At 63.8% G+C, this 19,041-nt stretch overlaps 1 protein-coding gene across 1 annotated transcript in view; it reads right to left on the bottom strand.

Moving 5' to 3' along the window:
* The window catches only part of Cdh23 (cadherin related 23), a 335,818-nt gene that overhangs the window by 58,882 nt on the left and 257,895 nt on the right, over positions 1–19,041 (bottom strand). Inside the window, exons 30-37 of the mRNA XM_077105309.1 lie at positions 14,895–15,030; positions 13,289–13,677; positions 11,726–11,827; positions 11,456–11,458; positions 8,453–8,602; positions 8,045–8,173; positions 7,090–7,218; positions 5,965–6,192 (exon numbers count right to left, since the gene is read on the bottom strand). Of these exons, the coding sequence (XP_076961424.1) occupies positions 5,965–6,192; positions 7,090–7,218; positions 8,045–8,173; positions 8,453–8,602; positions 11,456–11,458; positions 11,726–11,827; positions 13,289–13,677; positions 14,895–15,030 (1,266 nt within the window). The remainder of the gene's footprint in view (positions 1–5,964; positions 6,193–7,089; positions 7,219–8,044; positions 8,174–8,452; positions 8,603–11,455; positions 11,459–11,725; positions 11,828–13,288; positions 13,678–14,894; positions 15,031–19,041) is intronic.

The following is a 19,041-nucleotide window of genomic DNA, read 5'->3' as shown; positions in this document are numbered from 1 at the left end:
GGTCCCCTCTTCCACTCCGACACTCGGTGCAGCTGTTAGAGCGCCCTGTCCTCACAGCTCCTGGGCCACTGGGCAGGAGTGGGGAGGACACTGTCCTGGGGTAGGCTGTGCTGCCCCTAGAGTCGAAGGACAAACCCTCCAGCCGGACTCCAGTGGTCCAGCTCAGGAAGTGGGGCCCAGCCCCCTGGGGCTGCTGGCCTGGGCCACCCTGGGACCTTAATGCAGAAGCAACTTCTAAGAATTGGGCTGCTGCTGTGCGGAGGGCGGCCGCCCCAAGCAGCCGCGGCGCTTCCTGCCCAGCTTCCTCCCGTGGGGCTCCTTGTCTCTTCTTCTGGGGACCCTGCGAGTGAGCACATTGCAGCTCCGCGGTTTCCTGTTTTCAGTGACACTGACTTCTGAGTTCCAGGCTCCATCTCATCCATGACCCGAGCCGTGCCTGTGATAGCCCTATGGACACCCTGCCTGCCGCGGCCAGGGCGGGGCAGGGCCCTGGAACACCGTGTCACCCAGGATGGTGGTGCCTCTAAGAGGCCTGCTCTGGTGGCTGTGGGGACAGGGCGGGCAGGGCCGTGAACATGGAGCTTCCAAGGAAGCAGGAGGAGCCCTGGGGCCTCCAGGATGTGTCCTGCCTAGCAGGGACCCTTGGGACTTGCCTCTCAAATGACCGGTCCTGGGGCTGCCCTCACCCCTGCCTAGCCGGAGCAGCCCCTGCATTCAGCAGCCCAGGGCCCGGGCCAGAGGGTGACACAGAGCCAACACCAGGGAGTGCTCTGTGGGGGGATTGGGAAGAGGGGCAGGGTGAGGGGCTGCAGGGGTCCTGTCCTGTCAGTCCCTGCCTCCCAGAGGAGGACTTCCTGGGCGGAGCTGGAACCCTCCGCAGCTGGCCTGGCTGCGTGGGGGCTGGGCTAAGATTTGCTCAAAGAACCGCAGTCGGCAAAAGAGGAACCAGGGCTGCCAGCCACGGCGCTGGGTCAAAGCCCTCTCAGTGGAGTGCGTGCCTCCGTCCAGAGAGCCCGACCGTGGGGCCTGTCCCCTGGCCATGCTCTGCTTTGCATCGCTGCCCCCCAGGGGTGTTGGGGTGTGACCCTGAGTCCTTAGCTATTCCGTGAGTTCCAGGAGGGTGGGGCCCAAGACCTGTCCAGCCTTTGGACCCGGCTGCAAAACTGACAACCCGATCCGTAGCCACCGGGTGGCGGCTGAGCCAGAATGCCAGGTGTCTGCGGGACCACTCGCGTTGGCAGGGCCACGTCTGGCTTTCCACCAACTCTGGCTCCTAGCAGCCATATCTGAACCGGGTAGGATCACCTCAGTGGCAATAATGCCTGAGCTTGTGCAGCATGAGAACAGGCGTTTCATCCTGTTTCACAATTCTGATCTCTTGGGACGGCTCCTGGATTATGCAGCCAAAGGGTTGTGAGGTCCTAACGTAGCTTAGTGAGAAAGTGCGGAGATTGGCTAGCAATGCCTGCCCTGGGCGTAGGAAAAGCAAGTTGCAGCATGTGTGCCATGTTTTGCTTTTTCTGTTATAATATTCTGTGCCTCCAAAACATTTTCACCTCCACTCGTGCATTGGGAAACAGAGGTTCTAAAAGACTTGCATCTTGTCAAAACCAGTGAAAGGTGGGACTAATGCTTGGGTCTCCTGCTTCCCAGGCCTGTGCTCCTTCCCGTCACCGAATCAAATGGCTTTATAGGCCACGGCCTGGCATGGCCTGCTCCTTGAACTGGCCTATAGCACCCACCAGTGTCCTGGGAGACAAACCTGTGCCCAAACATCCGTGGCTCTACACCACGTCCCAGCAGAAAGGTTTCCATCTGTTCTCTGCCTGCCCTGACCCGAGCCTTCTCTTCACGGGTCTGGAAGACCCTTCTGCATCAGGTCCCGCTACCCACTTTCTGCCTGGCAGCTATGAAGCCACGGGACCCCTGGAAGGCCCGGGGCCCATGCACCCTACTTGTTTGCACCAGGGCCGGGAAGGGAGCAGCCCTCAGCTGTAGGGTCTCCCGGAGGAGCTCAGCGGCTGTAGGCACCGTATGTGAGCAGCTGCAGAACATCCCCCAAGCGGCAGGAGTCTGGTCACTCTCTCTGGGCAGGACAGGGCCGGCCCACAAGACCTGAACGCAGGAAAAGGCAGAGGGAGTCCCCTGGACTCCAGCCAAGGAAGCCGGGTTCACAGCGGCACAGGGGCCAAGCTCAAGGAGCAGAGAGCCCTGAGCCTGAGGCGAGCGCCAAGGGCAGTGTCCCCGCTCCCAGACTGTCACTGCTGCGGCCTGTGCACGAGGACAGGCAGTGTCCGCAGGTGCCCACTAGCCTGAGAGGCCAGGTCTGCTCTCTGGGAAGGTGTCTCCGCTGGCTCTGACTACGGGGCAGGGGCTGAGGCCCTTCCTCCTTCCCACCGCCGGCGGTGGTGCGCCTGAGGCTGGGCTCCGCCCTGACCTCCTGGCTGCCTTCCATCCTTCCTCCAGGGGCCCAGCCCTTCCTTGTGCCCAGCCTCCCTGATGGCCACCTAGACCTCTTCCCCCGATCCTGGCCTCCCTGCCCGAGGCCTGCAGCTGGCTGGAGGCCACGGTGGTGCAATGACACCCCTGGTCCCACGGTGAGGTATGGTGTGGCAGGCGGGGGGCTGGCCCGGATGCCCCTGTGGCCCGCTGTTCCAGGCCTGGTGACGGGGGCTGAGGGCGGGGCGGAGACGGGGCTGTTTGCAGGAATGTCAGGCTCTCAGGAAACTGGGGGGGGGGGCGGGAGGGGGTAGAGGACGGGAGGGGGTCAGATGGAGGATTCCGTGGGGGGAGCTCTTGGCAGAGACCCCAGGCCCTGGGCTTAGACGCCCTCCGCCCTTTACGACAAGAACGCAAATGACCCCTCCCCCAGAGAGCGCTCCTGGCCCCGGCTCTGAGCCCCCAGCAGGTCAGCAGGTCAGTCTCGATTCAGTTCCGCGGCCACTCCCCGCCCGCTGCGCGCTCCGGGCTTCCTGGTACTGGACGAATGAAGGAATGAGTGGCTCGTTCACACCCTTGTCCCGGGCCAGGCTGCTCCTCTGCCAGTAAGGACGGACTTGACACCAGGCAGTAGCTTCGGGTGGCAAGAGGACCTGCTGACGCCTCTGAGCAGATCCGCGCGGGCACCGCTGCCCTCCCCATCAGACCCCGTGACCCCCTGGACTCTGGGGGACGGCGGGTGCTGCTCAGGCTCGCCCCTCCAGCGGGCTCGGCCCTCCCGCTCCTCTCTGACACACATCCAGTGACACTGCCCAGCGGCAGAGAAGGGCCTGGCTCTCGGTGGCCTCCTGCGTGGCTCTGTCTGTGGAGGGACAGTGCTCCTCGGAAGCAAATGCCAACCCTGGCAGATTCTGGGGCCCTGGCCTGCCAGCTTCTGCCCATCCCCGCCCTGGCCCAGCGAGGCCACGGGGAGCAGCAGCCTCCTGGGCAGGTAGTGGGACTGGCTCTCAAGAACGTCACCTTGACATGGAGGCCGCACAGGCAGGGTCCTGCCCTCTGCTCTCACGCTGCCTGGGCCTGACCCCGTGCTCCCAGGACCCTCCTCGGTGACTGCCACACTTGGGTCTCGGTTCAGGCTGACCCCCGGCCAGAGCACGCTGCCCTCCTTGGCTCACCTGGCCGGGTGCTGTCCCCCAGGAAGCCCTCCCCAGCCTTCCGCGCTCCATCTGCATGGCAGCCCCTCCCTCGTGGAGAAAGCCCCGCTCTCCGTCACGCAGCCAGGAGGCCTCAAAGCCCCCCTGCCCATCTGGCTGCGGGAAGGCGGTTTGGGGGCCACGGGGAGAGGGTGCGGACTGATGAGGAGGGCGGACGTCACCTCACCAGGGAGCCAGCACGGCGGAGCGCTGATCCACAGAGGGATGGAGGTCAGGGGCTGGAATGTGCGGAGGGGGACTTGGGGTCCCTCTGGGGCTGGAGGGGTCTCTGCAGAGGGTCCGGCCAACAGCTGGAAACTCTCTGACCGCAGGAACCAGTCCCAAGTTCCTCAGGGACCGTCTGCACCGCAGCATTCCACCCGGTACCTTCCTGCCCTTCAGGGCCACGGGGGTGGGGTGGGGCGTGTGCCTCAGCACCAGGAAGGACTGTCAGGGGCCCACCCCAAATCTATTCTCTACCCCTCCTCACTAGCAGAATTCTGTCTATGTTTGGGGCAGTGATATATTTGGCTCCTAAGTAGTAAGCCAATGGTGACAATCCTGTCCCTTATTTGATCCAACCTCCCTTGGAGCTAGGGTGTCTGTGTGACCCACTTCTGGCCAATAAGACATAGCAGGGCACTGGAGGCTGGTCCCGGGAAACCTTTCCCTTTCCTGATAAGGGGGTCGAAGTGGCAGGCATAGCTCTTTGTCTTGTTGTCATTTTTCTGCCTTAAATGCTGGCATGATGGCTGGAGCCATAGCAGCTATATTACAACAGGAGGAAAAATCTAAGAAACATGAACTGTGGCATCACTGGGCATGAAATCAGCATTTGAAATTCTCTCCAGAGACTATGTGAGAAATTGCGTTCTGATTTATGACTTCATCGTTGTCTGTTACTCACAGCCAAACACATCTCTGCGCGCTATTAGAGGGGTGACCAAGATGATTCACAGCCACCCTGAAGCCGGGTATGGGTAGGGAAGAGTTTTGTCAAGACTGTCACCACAAGAGAAGATCCCCTGCCTGCGTCACCCCGGCCCCCAGGAAGTGTCCTATAAATGTGTCCCTGTGTGAACAGCTGAGGTAATTAGCAGTGATACTGGGCAGCCCTAATCCCGGATCAGTCCCATTCCTGGGATTATTAGCCCAATTCCAACCGCTGCCCCAGAGATACTCCAGACAAAGAGCCCAGCCCAGGCCCGCTCTGACCCTCTCCCCCGGAGCTGTGGACAAGTGGGAAGCCACCTCACGGTCACTTGTCGGGAACCGAGAGACACAAAGCCCAGGCCTCGTTTACAATCGGGTCGCCAGGGGGACAGATGGCAACGCTGTGTCCAATCTCTGCCCCTCCCCGTATCCACGGCCTCCGCGGTCCTTCACTGCCTGACCCCCGTGTCTAGGCTGCCCTGGGACTTGCGTTGGCCAGGAGAAGCCCGCAGAAGGGTCCCTGCGCCAGCTCCAAGCCGGACGCTCCCGAGCCCGTGTGTGCCTGTGCTCGGCTCCCTCCTAGGACAGGACCGGCTGCCTGCTGGAGGAGTGGCCCGGCCACCCCAGCTGAGCGCCAGCCTGTACCGGAACCAGCCCAGCCGCGACCCCGGGGACTGGCCCGCCGGCCTGCGTGGCTGGCGGCCTGCAGGAGGGACTCAAGAGCTTGGCTGCCCGAGGCCTCCGTGTGTCCGGCTTGCAGCGCAGTGTCACTGCAGCGAGTGACCGCTGACACCATCTCCCTCGCACGGCTGACCACGCGCCTCCACAGACACGAGCCAACCCCTTCCCCCAAGAGGTCGCCGTTCTCCACCTGCCGCAGACGATGAGACCGAGACTCCGGAAGGTTCTGACTCTCGCGTCAACGGCCAGCGCCCAGGGCGGCCACTCCAAAGCCCCCGCTCTCAACTTACAAGCCACCAGGGCGGCCCAGCCCGGCACCACTACCGACCAGTCCCCAGCCTGCACCCCCCGACCAGCCTGGCAAGCCGTGGACACCTGTGCCTGCCCCCTGGCGCACCAGAGTGGACCGCGGACACCAGCCCTCCAGCCTGGCGTGTTGCCAGGTGTCACCCCAACACGATGTCAGGCAACGGTGTGGGACGCCTTCCCACCAGGCACCACGACCGGCGCAACGTGGCCCCGCAGCACAGGCAGGCCAAGGGGGGGACTGAACCCAGCCCCAAGGCCAAGCTCAGGACGGACGGTGGCTCAGAGCCACTGCGGACTCTGGTGACACCCTGCCCACGCTGGGCACCCGGCCGCCCTGCATCAGGACTGCCCTGGCCGGCCAAAGGCAGGAGGAGGGCGCTCCCCACCCCGCGCAGCGTGCTGGGCTCACCGACAGCGGCGGGGTGCCCTCGTCCTCCACGGTGACCACCAGGTGGTAGAAGCCCTGGCGCTCCCGGTCAGGCGGGGCGGGCCGCGTGGCGATCTCCCCGCTGATGCGGTCCATGCGGAAGGTCATGTCCTCGTTGCCCTCGGTGATGTAATAGGACAGGACACTGTTGATCCCGGTGTCGCGGTCCGCGGCTCTCACCTGGACCACAGCGGTGCCCCCGCCCACGTTCTGGGAGGAGAGCAGGACAGTGGTCACTCCAGGTTCAAGGCCTCAGGGGCCAAGTGGATCACGGGCACGCGGAGCAGCGGCCTGCCCTGCAGCTCTGGTCTACACCAGAGGACGAGGGGCGGACAGTCTGCGGGCACCTGCTATGTGCTGGGTCCCACACTCGCTGACCGAATGGGCCCCAGCCCTGCCAGGTAGGACCCTGGACCCTCCTCGTTTACAGATGAGGAATCTGACCTGCAGGGCAGGTGGCCTGGACCATGGGCATCTGGGCGCTGGGCTCTGCCCTAGGCCACCTGCCCTCATGAACATCCACCTGGCGTGATGCCCACAGTGCCCGGGCCAACATTCTCCCCGAGTGGCCCCAACTTAGGGCCAGCTATTAAATGCACTGTTTATTTATTAATTAAAAACATTCTTTTTTGCTATCAGAGGAACTTGAGCCCAGGGGCATTAACCACTGAGCCACGTCCCCAGCCCCTTTTTATGTTTTATGTAGAGAAAAGGGTCTTGCTAAGTTGCTTAGAGCCTTGCTAGGTTGCTGAGGCTGGCCTCAAACTTTCAATCCTCCTGCCTCAGCCTCCCAAATTGCTAAGATCACAGGCATGTGCCGCTGTGCCTGGCTAAATGCATGATTCTGAGAAACAGCTGTCCAGCGTGAACCTGAGCCTCCTGTTGGGTAAGAGGACGCTTACTTCTTTCCCTCTTCTCCTCTCCTCCCCTGCTCACACAGACACTGAGCTCCATCACCAGGCTGAACATTAGGGGTGTCATTATGGAGGAACCCGCGCTCCAGTCCTGAGATGTGAGGGGCAGGCGGCCAGGGGGACATTTAAACGGGGGCTTCATGGTCAGCTCTCTCCACTGTCCACTCTGGAGGTCAGCTCAGGGTCCCCTTACCTCGTTGACACTGACATTATATCCAAAGGCGCTTTCAATGACTGGAGGGTTGTCATTCACATCCAAGATGGTCACCTGCAGGACGTGGTCCTTCCTCCGTGGTGGGGTGCCACGGTCAGAAGCCACAACCTGCGGGGAGAAGGGCTGGAGTCAGGGCTGAAGTGTTGGGGGAAGGAGCAGAGGCTGACCCATCCCTGACCGTCCTGGCCTGGCCAGCCCCGGGCGCTCCCTCCAGCGCCTGCCCCAGGCTGCAGAGGCCCCTGGTCCAGACTTGGCCAGACTTGGGGACTCATGGGGAATCTCACTCGAGGTGCCGCAGTCGTCCCCGCCTCCTGCCCCGCCTGTGGTCTGGACTGGTCCAGCACCTGACCACGACCCCAGGTCTGGGACCTGACACCGGGCTCCTTGCTTTGGCCTCCAGGGCCTCTACCCCATGCACTCAGTCTGTCTCTGGCAAACAGTGGAGCCTGGGCCGACCTCCTGCCAGCACCGGGGGCCTGACCATGGAGCCTCCGTGGTGCCCCGTGGCTGTGTGGCCGCGGTAGGTGACGTGCAGCAGGCTGGCCACCGCAGTCAGCAGTACCAGCCGCCCAGGCTCCTGCTCTGCTTCTCACTGGGGCGGAGGCAGCCAGGTGGAGGCTCTTGTGCCCATTTCATGTGGGTAAACTGAGGCCGGCCACAGCAAGCGACTCTCCTGAGCCACGCTGTGTCTGGGGAGGAGTCGGACTCTCCGGGCTCCACCGGCTTGCTCCGGGCTCTTACGGCAGACGGAGCCCCCAGCTCCTCTGCCTGGGAGCCCAGGGTCCTCCCCCCCAGGGCCCACTGCTCTTGGCCCCGAGAGGTGCAGCCTGCCCCACGGTGCCGGGCACAGCAGGGACGCTGACCACAGGGTGATGACGGTTGAGTTCCCTTCTAGGTCATTAGTGACCAGTCCTGGGGCCGGGCCAGTCCCCACCTTGAGGATGTAGAGGTCCAGCTCCTCTCTGTCCAGGGGCCTGGCCACGAACACTTCGCCGATGGAGTCGTTGGTGGTGATGATCTCAAAGGCCCCGGCGACGTTGCCGGAGGCCAGGGAGAAGACCACCTGTTGGAGGAGCCAGGGTGAGGGGTGGGGTGGGGAGGAGAGGCGGCCGGGCCAGGCCCAGGGGCCTGGGCTCTGTGTCCAGCAGGACAGAGTCTGATGCAGGAGTGGCTGAGGCTCTGGGAAAACAGGGACAGGGTCGGGGCCGGGGGACGTCAGCGCAGTGGCCAGGAGCCAGCAGGGGGAGGTGGGAGTCCACGGCCTGGCCTCCTCTTGCTTGGTGGTGAGTGGCCGGACAGCAGCGGGGGGAGGGGGGCCCTGCTGACAGCAGGGGACACCCACCTGCCCATTGCTGCCGGCATCAGGGTCGCGGGCCTTGACCGTGGCCACTCGCTGGCCCACGGGGCAGTCCTCGGGCACGCTGACCGCTGAGTCGGAGGTCAAGTCAAACCGGGGGCTGTTGTCATTCTCGTCCAGCACAGTGATGTGGACCTGGCGGTGCACACAGTCAGAGCCGTCACCTCCCTCCCTCCCTAGCCTCACACGCCCGAGCGCCATGTGGGCCAGGGAGGCCCAGCCTCCTGCCAGTTCTGGAACCTGCCCAGCCGGGCCTGACCGTCCCAGGGGGCCGGGAAGCCATTGCTCCTAGCTGCCTGGGGTGGGCCACCCGCGCTCAGTGACAGGCAGGAGAGCGGGGGAGGGGGCGAGGGGCCTCTTGGAGGGCACAGGGAGGGGCACTGGGAAGCTGATGCAGGCCGAGGCGGGCTGGGCACTGCCTGCCGTGGACATAGCTTCCTGTTTGTCAGAGAAACAAGGAATCACATTTTTAAAAGTGAACTCAGTTGATGAGTCAGAAAAATTAAAGAGGAAAATTATGTGTGGGCGGGTGGAGACCATCCCATGGCCAGAGGCTGGGCCTCTACACTGGGTTCGAGGGAGGGAACGGGGCCCAGGAGCAGGAGGGGGCTGAGGTGGCTGGGTGGCCCCAGCAGGGGGGAGGGCGAGTGGGGGAGGGAGATGAATTCCCAACTGTCAGGTGCCAGCACGGGGCCCTGCGGATGAGCCAGAGCCTGTAGGGGAGGCAGGGACTGTGAGCCAGGGAGGAGGCCGGCGGTGAGGACAGACCCTGGGAAGGCACAGGCCGCGGCCAGGACCACAGGTGTCCTTGGGTTCATTGACAGGGACGAGGTGGGAAGGAAGCTCAGAATCTTGGGCCGGGCCTCCTCCCGCACCTTGCCCGGCATCTCCTCTCCTTCTCCTCCCCACGGGGGCTGGGGTTCAGGGGCTCCCACAGTGACCGGCTGAGCAGCCCCCGCCTGCTGCAGAGGACCTCCCTGCACCCTCTCTCTGAATCAGGTCTCGCTGCTTCTTGGTTCTAGCCCCCTCCCATGTCTTTAGGCAGCTGTCAGGACCAACTCCACTGCTCAGTAGCTGCGTGAGTTTGGAAAGTTACTCAACCTCTCTGGTTTTCTATTTCCTTGACTGGAAGTTGGGATGAGAATACCTACCACCCTGGGAGGAATGCTGGGAAGAATAACCCAGGAACCAGGAAGTTAAGGGGTGGTACCTAGGGGTCCCTGGTCCCACTTCCTGTCTACAGATGTTCATGCCTTCCCTCCATGAGACTGTCAATCTGTCATGAATTTTGGTTAGAGAGTTTGTTCCTTGAAGTCCCTAAGCCCCAGTCCGTTGACCTGTGAAATGGGAATATCTATTGTTTTGGGGGCAAAACCCAACAAGGTCTCCTGTGGTCTGAGCCCTCCTAAATCCCTCACGCTAGTCAAGGCCTTAGACTGGTCATGCTTCCTCACACCACAGGGACTTTGCACATGCTGTTCCCCTATGCCCCCGCCCAGTTGGAGTGAAGGAGCTGCTGGACCTAGTGGAAGGGAGTTGGCCCATAGGAGTCGGGCAGAGCCTGTCTCCCCTCCTGGCCCCGTGAGCCCTGGCTCCCTCCCAGGCCCTGAGGACCTGAGGGGGTTAGGAGCTCCTACGGCAGAGCCACCCCACAAGCCCACTCCTTCCTGTCTGCTCCCCGCTCCCAGGGCGGAGTCAGGTGGAGGTGAGCTGCGGTCTGGCTTCTGGAGGAAATGGTGGCACTTTCTAAGGGCCCCTCCCAGTGCCTCCGCCCCAGTACCTCAAAGGGCCTTTGGGGCTCCCAGGGCTGAGCATCTGGGGCAGCTCCGGAGCCTGAGAGGAAGCCAGGCAGAGCAGGGGTGGCCTGCTTCCTGGAAGGGCTGAGCCACTGCGGGGACCCGGGGGAGGCGTGGCTGGGGCCCGCGAGAGCCCCCAGAGCCCTGCTGCCTCGATGCCCCTCCTCGTGACACGGAGAGCCGAGGGCAGCCGGGTGAGGCCAGGACCCGCAGGACACAGGCCCACCTGCTGCCCACCACGGAAAGCTTTGCTCCCTGATGGCCTTCGGGGACCCCAGGGAACGAGGGGTCTGCTGGGAGCTGGTGGAAGCCTCACTGGCCCCGCTGACCCTGGGGATGGTGGCCTTTGGCACCGCCAAGCCACACCCTGGGCCACCAAAGCCGGCCGCCTCCAGGGAGCTGCAGGTCGGAGGCCCCAAGTGGCTGTGCTGGGCCCTCAGCTGGACCCGGGTCGGCGTCCACCCCTCAGGTTGTGGTTTCAGAGGGCTCTGATCCGGGGTTCTCAGGGCCACCGCGGGGGCCTCTCAGGTGGCCTCCCTGGCTGTCCCCACCCCACCTGCAGACTGAGCTTCCCCCCGCTCCTCCCCGAGGCCAGAGCCCCTCCAACCACCCTCCCCAGGTGCCCCGCTCGGCTTCCCAGTCTGGGTCCTGGGTGGCCACTCAGCCGTGCCCACAGCTGCCTCCCAGAGCACCCCTGGCCACACCCCCAGCTCACACACTCCTCCACCAGTGGGGCAGCTGGGACGTCAGGACAGACCACCATGTCAAACCCCTCGCAGGCCAGCCAACGAGAGGGTTCCTGTGGGGGTCCGGCCACCTCACTGCATTCTCTGAGGACGCAGCGCTGTCCTGCAACCTCATTTTAGACTCTAAGCGAGGAAGCTCAGAGAGGTCAAGCAGCTTGCCCGCGTCACACAGCCAGCGAGGAGCAAAACTGGGGTGAGGCCTCCGTGTCCCTTCCTTGGTGTGTCCCAGGTACTCTTTGTTAGTGTGCCTCATCCCAGGATCCCAAGGGGACTCCAGAGCTAGGGGCAGGGATGTGCCCAAGAGGGACCTGGACCTCAAGTGCAAGAGTGGACAGACTGGAAGACCATCAGGGGTCAAGCAGGAGCCAGCTGCAGGCTGGTCCATGTGTCTTCTCACAAGGGGAGGCCGAAGGGCCAGTGCAGGGGCCAGGCCACAGGCTACTCACCTTCTGCAGACCGCCAGGCAGAGGGGGAGCAAGAAGAGAAAGCAGAAGCAGATGGTGAGGGTCACTTCCCGCCAAGCCCGCCAAGGACACACCCTTCCACCTGTCCGAGGCCCCCTGCCTGGCCCAGGCTGCCCAGGGAGGGTGTGACATTTTGGTCACAGTGTGGTCCCTGGGCTAGCAAGGCCCAGCCCTTGCCCACCACCTGGTCAGCTTGGAGGGACGTGTCCTGGGTTGGGTTGTGCTGGGGGCTGTGGCCCGGGACCCACTCACCACAGTGGAGTCCACCTTGGGGCCACCGTCGTCTGCCACCACGGTCAACGTGTAGAAGTCTCCCTTCTCGCGGTCCACGAGGCCCTGGACGGTGATCGCACCCTGCAGGAGGAGGCCGAGGGGTGAGTGACCGCATCAGGCCCAGGCAGGCCACTCTGCCACCTCCTGCCCGCGGGGCACCCCCAGGCTGTTGGCTGAAGTCCTGTCACCCTCTCTGATCCACCCAGGCGCACCCCGTCCTCGGGGCCTCCTGCAGCCCGCCGAGGGGCTCACTCTCCTATTTGGTCCCCAGGGGTCCCCATGGCCACTCCTCCACATTTCCCCTGGGCCGCCGGCCACCCCCGAGTATCCCTCCTTCTCTTGTCCCCTGAGGACTCCCAGAGGCTGGGAAGGGCCCGTTTCATCTGTGTTCCCAACACCCCCGGGTTGCGGGGACTCTCTCGTAGCCATGACCACTGCAGTGACTCATCCCTGCCTGTTTCCAAAGAGGGACTCTCCTAAAAGTCACCGGAAAGCCAAGACGGAGTAGGTCAGGTGGGGGAGAGGGGCTGCCCAAGGGCCCAGGTGGAGGGGGAAAGGAGGTGGTCGCACGAGCTCTGTGACATCGGGACACAGGAAATACACGCTGGCCTCTGTCCCTGGCGGCCGGCACACAGCTCCTCCAGCCTCGCATGCTCCTCAGCAGTGGGGACGGGGGATGCTTTTGTTCTAGGAGCTGGTCTTTGGCCCTGGTTCCTGACGAGTTCCTGATGCCATCAAAATCCCTGGGTGACAGGGACATCTTTTGCCCTACGGAGGCAACTCCTGTGGGCTCCAAGGAAGGCCAGGCCACGGCTGGAACGCTGTGTCTCACCCTCGCCCTCGGGGGGTGGGGGTAGGGGGAGAGGGCTGGAGGGCCAGTTAATGAGTAGTGACCTCGTCTGCCTGACCAGGCGGCCCTAAAGCCCCTGCATTCTGGGGTTGGCAGAGGTTTCGGACTCTGGGAGGTTGTTGGCTTTGTTTCTGTACCGGGAGTTGACCCCAGTTGACCACCGAGCGGCGTCCCCAGCCCTTTTTACATTCTATTTGGAGACAGGGTCCAGCCAAGCTGCTTCTATGGCCTCCTGCTGGGATGCCTGGGCGGCTCTGGGGGAGGGCGCTGTGCTGGCCTTGGTAGTGGGTCAGCCGCAGCGAGGACCCTGCCTGAGCCCCGCGAGCAGGCAGCTCTAACAGATCAAGAGGGGCCAAGGCGGGGGTCATGGGGACCCTCTCATAGCCAAGGTCAGAGGGACGGTCCTTCAGCAGCCCTGGGATCCGGACGTGACTGTGGGTGGAGCTACACTTTCATTGTCCACTAGCAAGAGGGACACCAGGCCGCCTCACTGCACACGCCCTCTCACCCCTACCTGTGGGAAGAAATACATCACGGGGATTCTCTTGGTTTGCTTGTTTGGCCGAGGTTCTGTGTTTGTGGTGCCGGGGATGGGACCCGGGAGTGCTCCACTACTGAGCTGCACCTTCTGATTTTTATTTTAGGACCGGGTACTCGGGGCCAACGCCCACCGTGCCCGCCCCAGCCCTCACCGTGATGGCGTCTATCTTGAAGAGGGCCTTGGCGCGGGCGCTGGTGTGGGCGTCGAAGCGGTAGGTGATCTGGTTGAGGTTGTCGATGGAGTAGGCCTGGACCCGCAGGATCTCGGTGCCCAGGGCCAGGTTCTCCAGGATGGCGGCCTCGTAGGAGGCGTTGGAGAACTGCACGGCCTCGTCCAGCTCGTTGAGCAGGGTGACGTGGACGCTGCAGAAGCCCCGGTGGAAGGGGGGCGCCCGGTCCGTGGCGGACACGTTCATCAGGTAGCTGGTCTTGGTCTCGTAGTCCAGGTAGTCCACGGTGGTGACGAGCCCCGTGCTCTCGTCAATCTCGAACTTCCCCTCTGCGCCCGACAGGATGCGGTAGTTCACCAAGCCACCGTCCCCTGCAGGAGGACACAGGCGCTGTGCTCTGTGGCGACCTCTGAGGGACGCGGCGGGGACTCTGGCGGGCCCACCCTGCGTGCACTGCCCCCACCTCTGTGGCTGGATCGTCCCAAGAGACGTGGCAGAGGACGGGGCACACGCTGACCCCTCTCTGGGGTGCCAGAGGGGCCTGGCTCTGCCCTAGGGCCTGGGGACTCGGGTTCTCGCCCCGCCTTGGACACTGGGGCAGACAGGGGGTCTCTTTGATCTAGAAAGCGTTGGGTGAGGCAGGGTCCTCGGGGTGGCCCAGCCTTCCTTCCGTTCCTCTGGGGTTTCCACGCCAAGGGCACGGTTCTGTCTTCCCTGTCCCCTCCCCCCAGTCCCTGGGCCATGGGACACACCATTCGAGAGGGAGCCAGGGCTGGGATTCCTTCTCCCAAGTCCACAGGCCTCAAGGGGCTGGGAAGGCCGTGGTCATAAAGCCACTTGGGAGAATCCCAGACCCCTCAGAGCGGCCAGCCCCAGCTGGGGGGGACGCGCCTGCTTAGGGTCATCCGAGCTTCCTGATGTTTTCTCCCCAAAGGCCCAAAGCTGTGGGGCCCCAGAAGCGTAAGTGACCGGAACTGCACGGACATGCCCTTCAGGGAGAGTGATTCAGCAAGAATGTCCAGCCCCGTCCCCTGGCCCTGTGTGGGCGGCTGGTGAGCCTGGGTGCTGGGGGGCGGGGAGCCGGGCAGGAGTGCCCAGCCCGCCTGCGCTGTCCTGGAGTCCTCTGTCCCTCACTATGCACTGCTGACCACAGCCCGCCCTGGGGCTCAAGGCCCTCGGCCACCTTAAGGTTGTCTGGACCAGGAAGGGAGCTGCCTGGGAAAGGCCTGGGAGCGCCAGGCCCCAGGTGACCCTGCGGGGCCTGGGGCAATGGCTGGCTGAGGCCAGTTCTTGACCTCCCCGAGTCCTGCCCAGCCGGGAACAGCTGGGTCCTGGGATGACACATCTGGCCTTGCCCCGCTGTGACTCCCCCTCTGTCCACCCGGAGACTGAGACAACGCCCTGATGGCAATCCTCTCAGGCCTGGGCATCTGGCGGGGAGTGACCAAGACTGTCCCAGGAGGCCCTCCCTGGCCTGGGAGCCCTGAACAGGGGAGCCCGAGACATGGAGGATGACCGGTCCCTCAGGAGCAGGCCGGGAGGGTCCCTGTGAACACCGGGGCTCCCTGGCTCCCGCCACCAGCCTCACCAGTGTCCCGGTCCGTGGCCCGGACCACGATGACCGAGGTCCCTATGCCCGCAGTCTCGCGGAGCCCCAGGCGGCTGTACTGCTGCTGCGTGAACACGGGCGCCTCGTCGTTGACGTCCTCCACGTACACGATCACCTGCGGGGCCAGGCGCGAGTCAGGGGGGCAGGGTGAGGCCCCGAGGCTGGCTCGCTGGTCTCTGCTCTCCCAGGCCAGCTGCGGGCAGCCCCCGAGGGTCACCGTGTCCTCCCTCTTCCCCAGGCCCTGGCCCCAGGCCGGTGCTCAAACTCGGCTGGTGTAGGAATAAACCTTATCTCACCCTCGGCCCGGCCGCTGGCCCTGTGGGGCCTGTGGCTAATTAATGAGTGACTCTTGGGGGCCGTCAAGTTTCTCAGCTGTGACACGGCCACACTGCTGCAGGGCGCCCGCCACGGCCACCCGAGAGTCGTTAGGGAGACAAGATGGGCCGGGGCTGCCAGGAGGGCTTGAGCCCGACCCCACGCAGACCCCAAACCACGCAGCAGAAGAGACGTGAATGTGACAGCCACTGTGGCAGAGGACATTGACATGGGGCCCCTTTAAAATCGTCACACGCTGTGGCACTTAGGAGAGGACTAACCACGCCCTGGCACCAGGGGCGCTGGACACCAGTGCCTGGAGGGCGGAGGCACCAGGGAGGTTACTGACCCCCTTGGCCCCCAGGCCCTGTTGGTGGCTCTCACTGGAGTTCCCTGGGGCCTAGGGATGTCCCTCTGTGCCACTTTGCTGGCTGCTTTTCTTCCTGGTCCCCATCCCCCCGGACCCTCCCCGGGGACCCTTCTTCCTAGCTGCTGTCAAGCCATCTCTGTCTTGGAGCTTGCTTCCCGGGTCCCAAGGCAATGGCCCTTCTGAGTTGCGCAATATGAACAGCTGCCCTCACAGCTCCCCCAGACGGCCTCAGTGCCCGCCAGGGACAGGCGTGTCACGCACGGCAAGAATCAGGCTGTTTAAAGGCGCCTGTGGGCGCAGTGCATGGGCAGAGGCGCCCCATCTCCCCACGACCCCACCCACCACAGGGCCACTGGAGAGGTTTGGCGCAGGTGGGGACAGGGCAGAGAGCAGAGTGGAAGGAAGGACAAGGGTGTGTCCCAGGGGACGCCCAAGGCCCAGAGCCCCTGCCTCCTTTCAGAGATGGCGGAACGAGCTCAGAGAGGGGAAGGGACTTGCCCAAGGCCAGTCACTGGGAGGGCCGCAAAGAGTGCAGGGTTCTCCTGGCCCCCACCCGCCCAGGTGAGGGCTCTTGGCTCTACGTTGGGGGTGGGCCGGTCCCAGAGCCGAGCCAGGGCCGGCTGGAAACTGGCCAATTGTGGGGAGGGACTGGGAAGGAGCCTCGAGGCTCAGCGTGGATTTCACGTGTGGTCAGCGACAGACACTGAGAGGCCTCTGAGGCACAGGAAGCCCCAGAGCATTCGATCTGCTGACCACCACCACTTGGGTCAGCCTGGGGGCTCTTCATGGCATGGCCAGGAACTGGTGGGTAGGGGCACAGAGTCTCCTGGCTGCTGTAGGCAGAAATGGCAGGCTGGGGGTGGAGGCTCTGGGCAGGGGGCGGGGAGGAGAGGCACATGGGCGTGGAGGCGGGGGGCTCCCCCTTGGCTGCTCTCAGGGTGCCCACAGCCCTGCAGCGGCAGCTGGATCTTCAGACACCGAGAACCCGCTATGCAAACTGACGTGCCCACGGCGGAGCGCAGCTGTTCTCAGGCTGGAACCTTCTAAATCGGACTTGACCCAGAACTTGGCTGGGGAGATCCTGGGCGGGCGGCGTGGGGGGTCTGCCTGGAGGGGTGTCGGGAACGGTCTTCCCATAAACAGAAACTGACCACCCATCTTTCACACTGTGCACCTCCCCTTTCCTGAGCCTGTTTGTTCCAACAACCTTGACACCAGGGCCCCGGGAAGAAACGGGCCAGTCGGACGGTAGGAGAGGAAGAGGAGGGAGGCGGCAAGGGGCCTGGCCGCAGGCCACCGTGCTCTGGATGGTTCCGGCCTTGTTTTCAGCGAGAAGCAGGAGGCGAGATGGTGTGTGGTTTGCAAACCCGAGAGACACAGCTGCACAGGAAAGCCACCGGCCTGCAGGGCTCTTGCTGAGCGGGAGGGGGCTGCCTGGCTGCTCAGAGAACCCACCTGCGTTCCCCCGGGCTGCACCACCCCCAGGGACAGGACAGGACAGGACAGGCATGCGTCCAGTCTCCACAAGGACCGGCTCACTCCGAGCTCCCTCCGAGCCTCATCCGGGCTGCTCCTAGTCCCTGAGGCAGGAACTGGAGGACGTGGGTGGACCCCATGAGCCATCTCTGTGGCTGCGGTTGGGAAATTGACTGTAGGGCCAAACTGGAGTCCACACGTGGTCAACAGGAAGTCCCTGGCTCTCAGGAATGTGTACACTGAATATCATCCCAGGGACCAGCCCCAAATTCTCACCCCAAAGTTATCTCTGGGGGGGTGAGGCGGTGGCTTCCAGCTACACTGAAGGGCCACCTGGGGCAGTGTGGTGCAGTGGTCAGCACAGCATTGTGGTTAAAAGAACACACTGGAGCCGACTGTCTGGGGGTGAAGCCTGGCTGGACCCCCACAGTGGGGTGACTCTGGGCAGTGGCTCACTGTCCTTTGCCTCAATGTCCTTGTCTGTAAAGCAGCCGTCTTAACAGTGGCGGCTCGTAGAGCTGATAGGGCTCTTGCTGAGCGGGGCTGGGCTCAAGTGCACGGAGTGCTTAGAGAGACGCCTGTCACGGTCCTGGGAGGGGTCCTCGTTCCTCAGGGTTCAGGGACAGAGGAGCGCAGGGACCCGCAGGTCCCATGGGGTCCCACCCTGCCCTGATGGACAGCCTGGCTGGTCTGTTTTACACGGCACCCTGGGGTGCTGCCGAGTACTTGGTTTTGAACCGTTGGGACCTTAAAATGATCTGCCGTCACAAGGCATCGAGAGGTGTGATCCCTGGAGACGGGGGGCGGGAGCCAGGGGGTCACGTGGAGGGCTGTGGCCAGGAGGCCCAAGGTCCAGGGACCATCCACACTGTGCTGATGTCCGCCACTCTGTGGCTGAAGCCGTCCCCACCAAGGGCGGTCCCGCGTGGGTGTTCTGATCTGCACGGGAGCGAGCATTTGGCCGTCACTCGTGGCGTGTGGCTACATGGCTGCCCGGGTGCACAGTCAGGTAACTGGGTCTGACCTCCTGTCGCTGGGCTGTGTAAAAACCCAAGGCATCGACCCCTGCGCTATTTCCATGTGGGCAGAGTCCCTGGGGTGGAGGTGGCTGCAGGCGCTCAGGTGTGACTTCCCACTGCTTCCTGGGGCCAGGCTGCCAGGAGCCGGCCACGGCGGGGCCGTCCCCCCAGCGCCCCCACACAGGGGGAGGCTCGGTCAGCCTCGGCTCATCGTTTCCGGCGGAGGGAGCAGCGGGTGGAGATGGCTGAGAGGAACAGCTGACTCTGCCACTCGGTTCTGGGCAGAAGTCCCTGCCAGCTCTGCCACTTTCCCGTCTCCCTCTGCTCTGGGTGACGTCTGGGTCTGACTCACTTTCCACCACGCCCGGGGAAGGGGCGGTGAGCAGCTGAGGACGTCATCGGGACCTCTTGAGAGGTCCTCTGCTTCTTGGTCATCCCCCAGTTGTGGACAGGAGCAGGCCAGCCTGGCCGGGGGCCGTGCCCATGTGTGCTTGACCATGGGGGAGGGTGAGGTGGGCTTGGCCTCAGCTGTGCAGGTGAGGGTGGGCAGAAAGGGATATTTCTGAGGGGCAGCTGGGAGTGGGCACTGGAATGTGTCAGGATCATTTTCACTGGAACGGGAACTGCGCTTGGACGCAGAGGCGTGGGCTCAGTGCCTGGATCTTCCGCCAGAGCTCTGGGGGCCTCGGTTTCCTCATCTGTAAGGGATCTCTCAGGCTCACGCTCCAGGGCTGCGTGGACCTAGGGGTCACTATGGAGAGGACCCCTCTTTCATCCCTTGGGACAGACACTTGTGTCGGTGACCTTCCACAGCTGGGGTTCACAGCCCAATGACATGTCCACTTGGGCTCCCTCCCCAAACCCACAGCCCCAAATGCCATTTAGCACCTAAGTCCATGGTGGCCCTGCCTCCACCAGGCCACAACTGGTGGCCATCTTTGGTCCA

The sequence above is a fragment of the Callospermophilus lateralis genome, chromosome 15 (assembly GCF_048772815.1).
Source record: "Callospermophilus lateralis isolate mCalLat2 chromosome 15, mCalLat2.hap1, whole genome shotgun sequence".
NCBI lineage: Eukaryota > Metazoa > Chordata > Mammalia > Rodentia > Sciuridae > Callospermophilus > Callospermophilus lateralis.
This window is presented reverse-complemented; position numbering and strand designations above follow the sequence as displayed.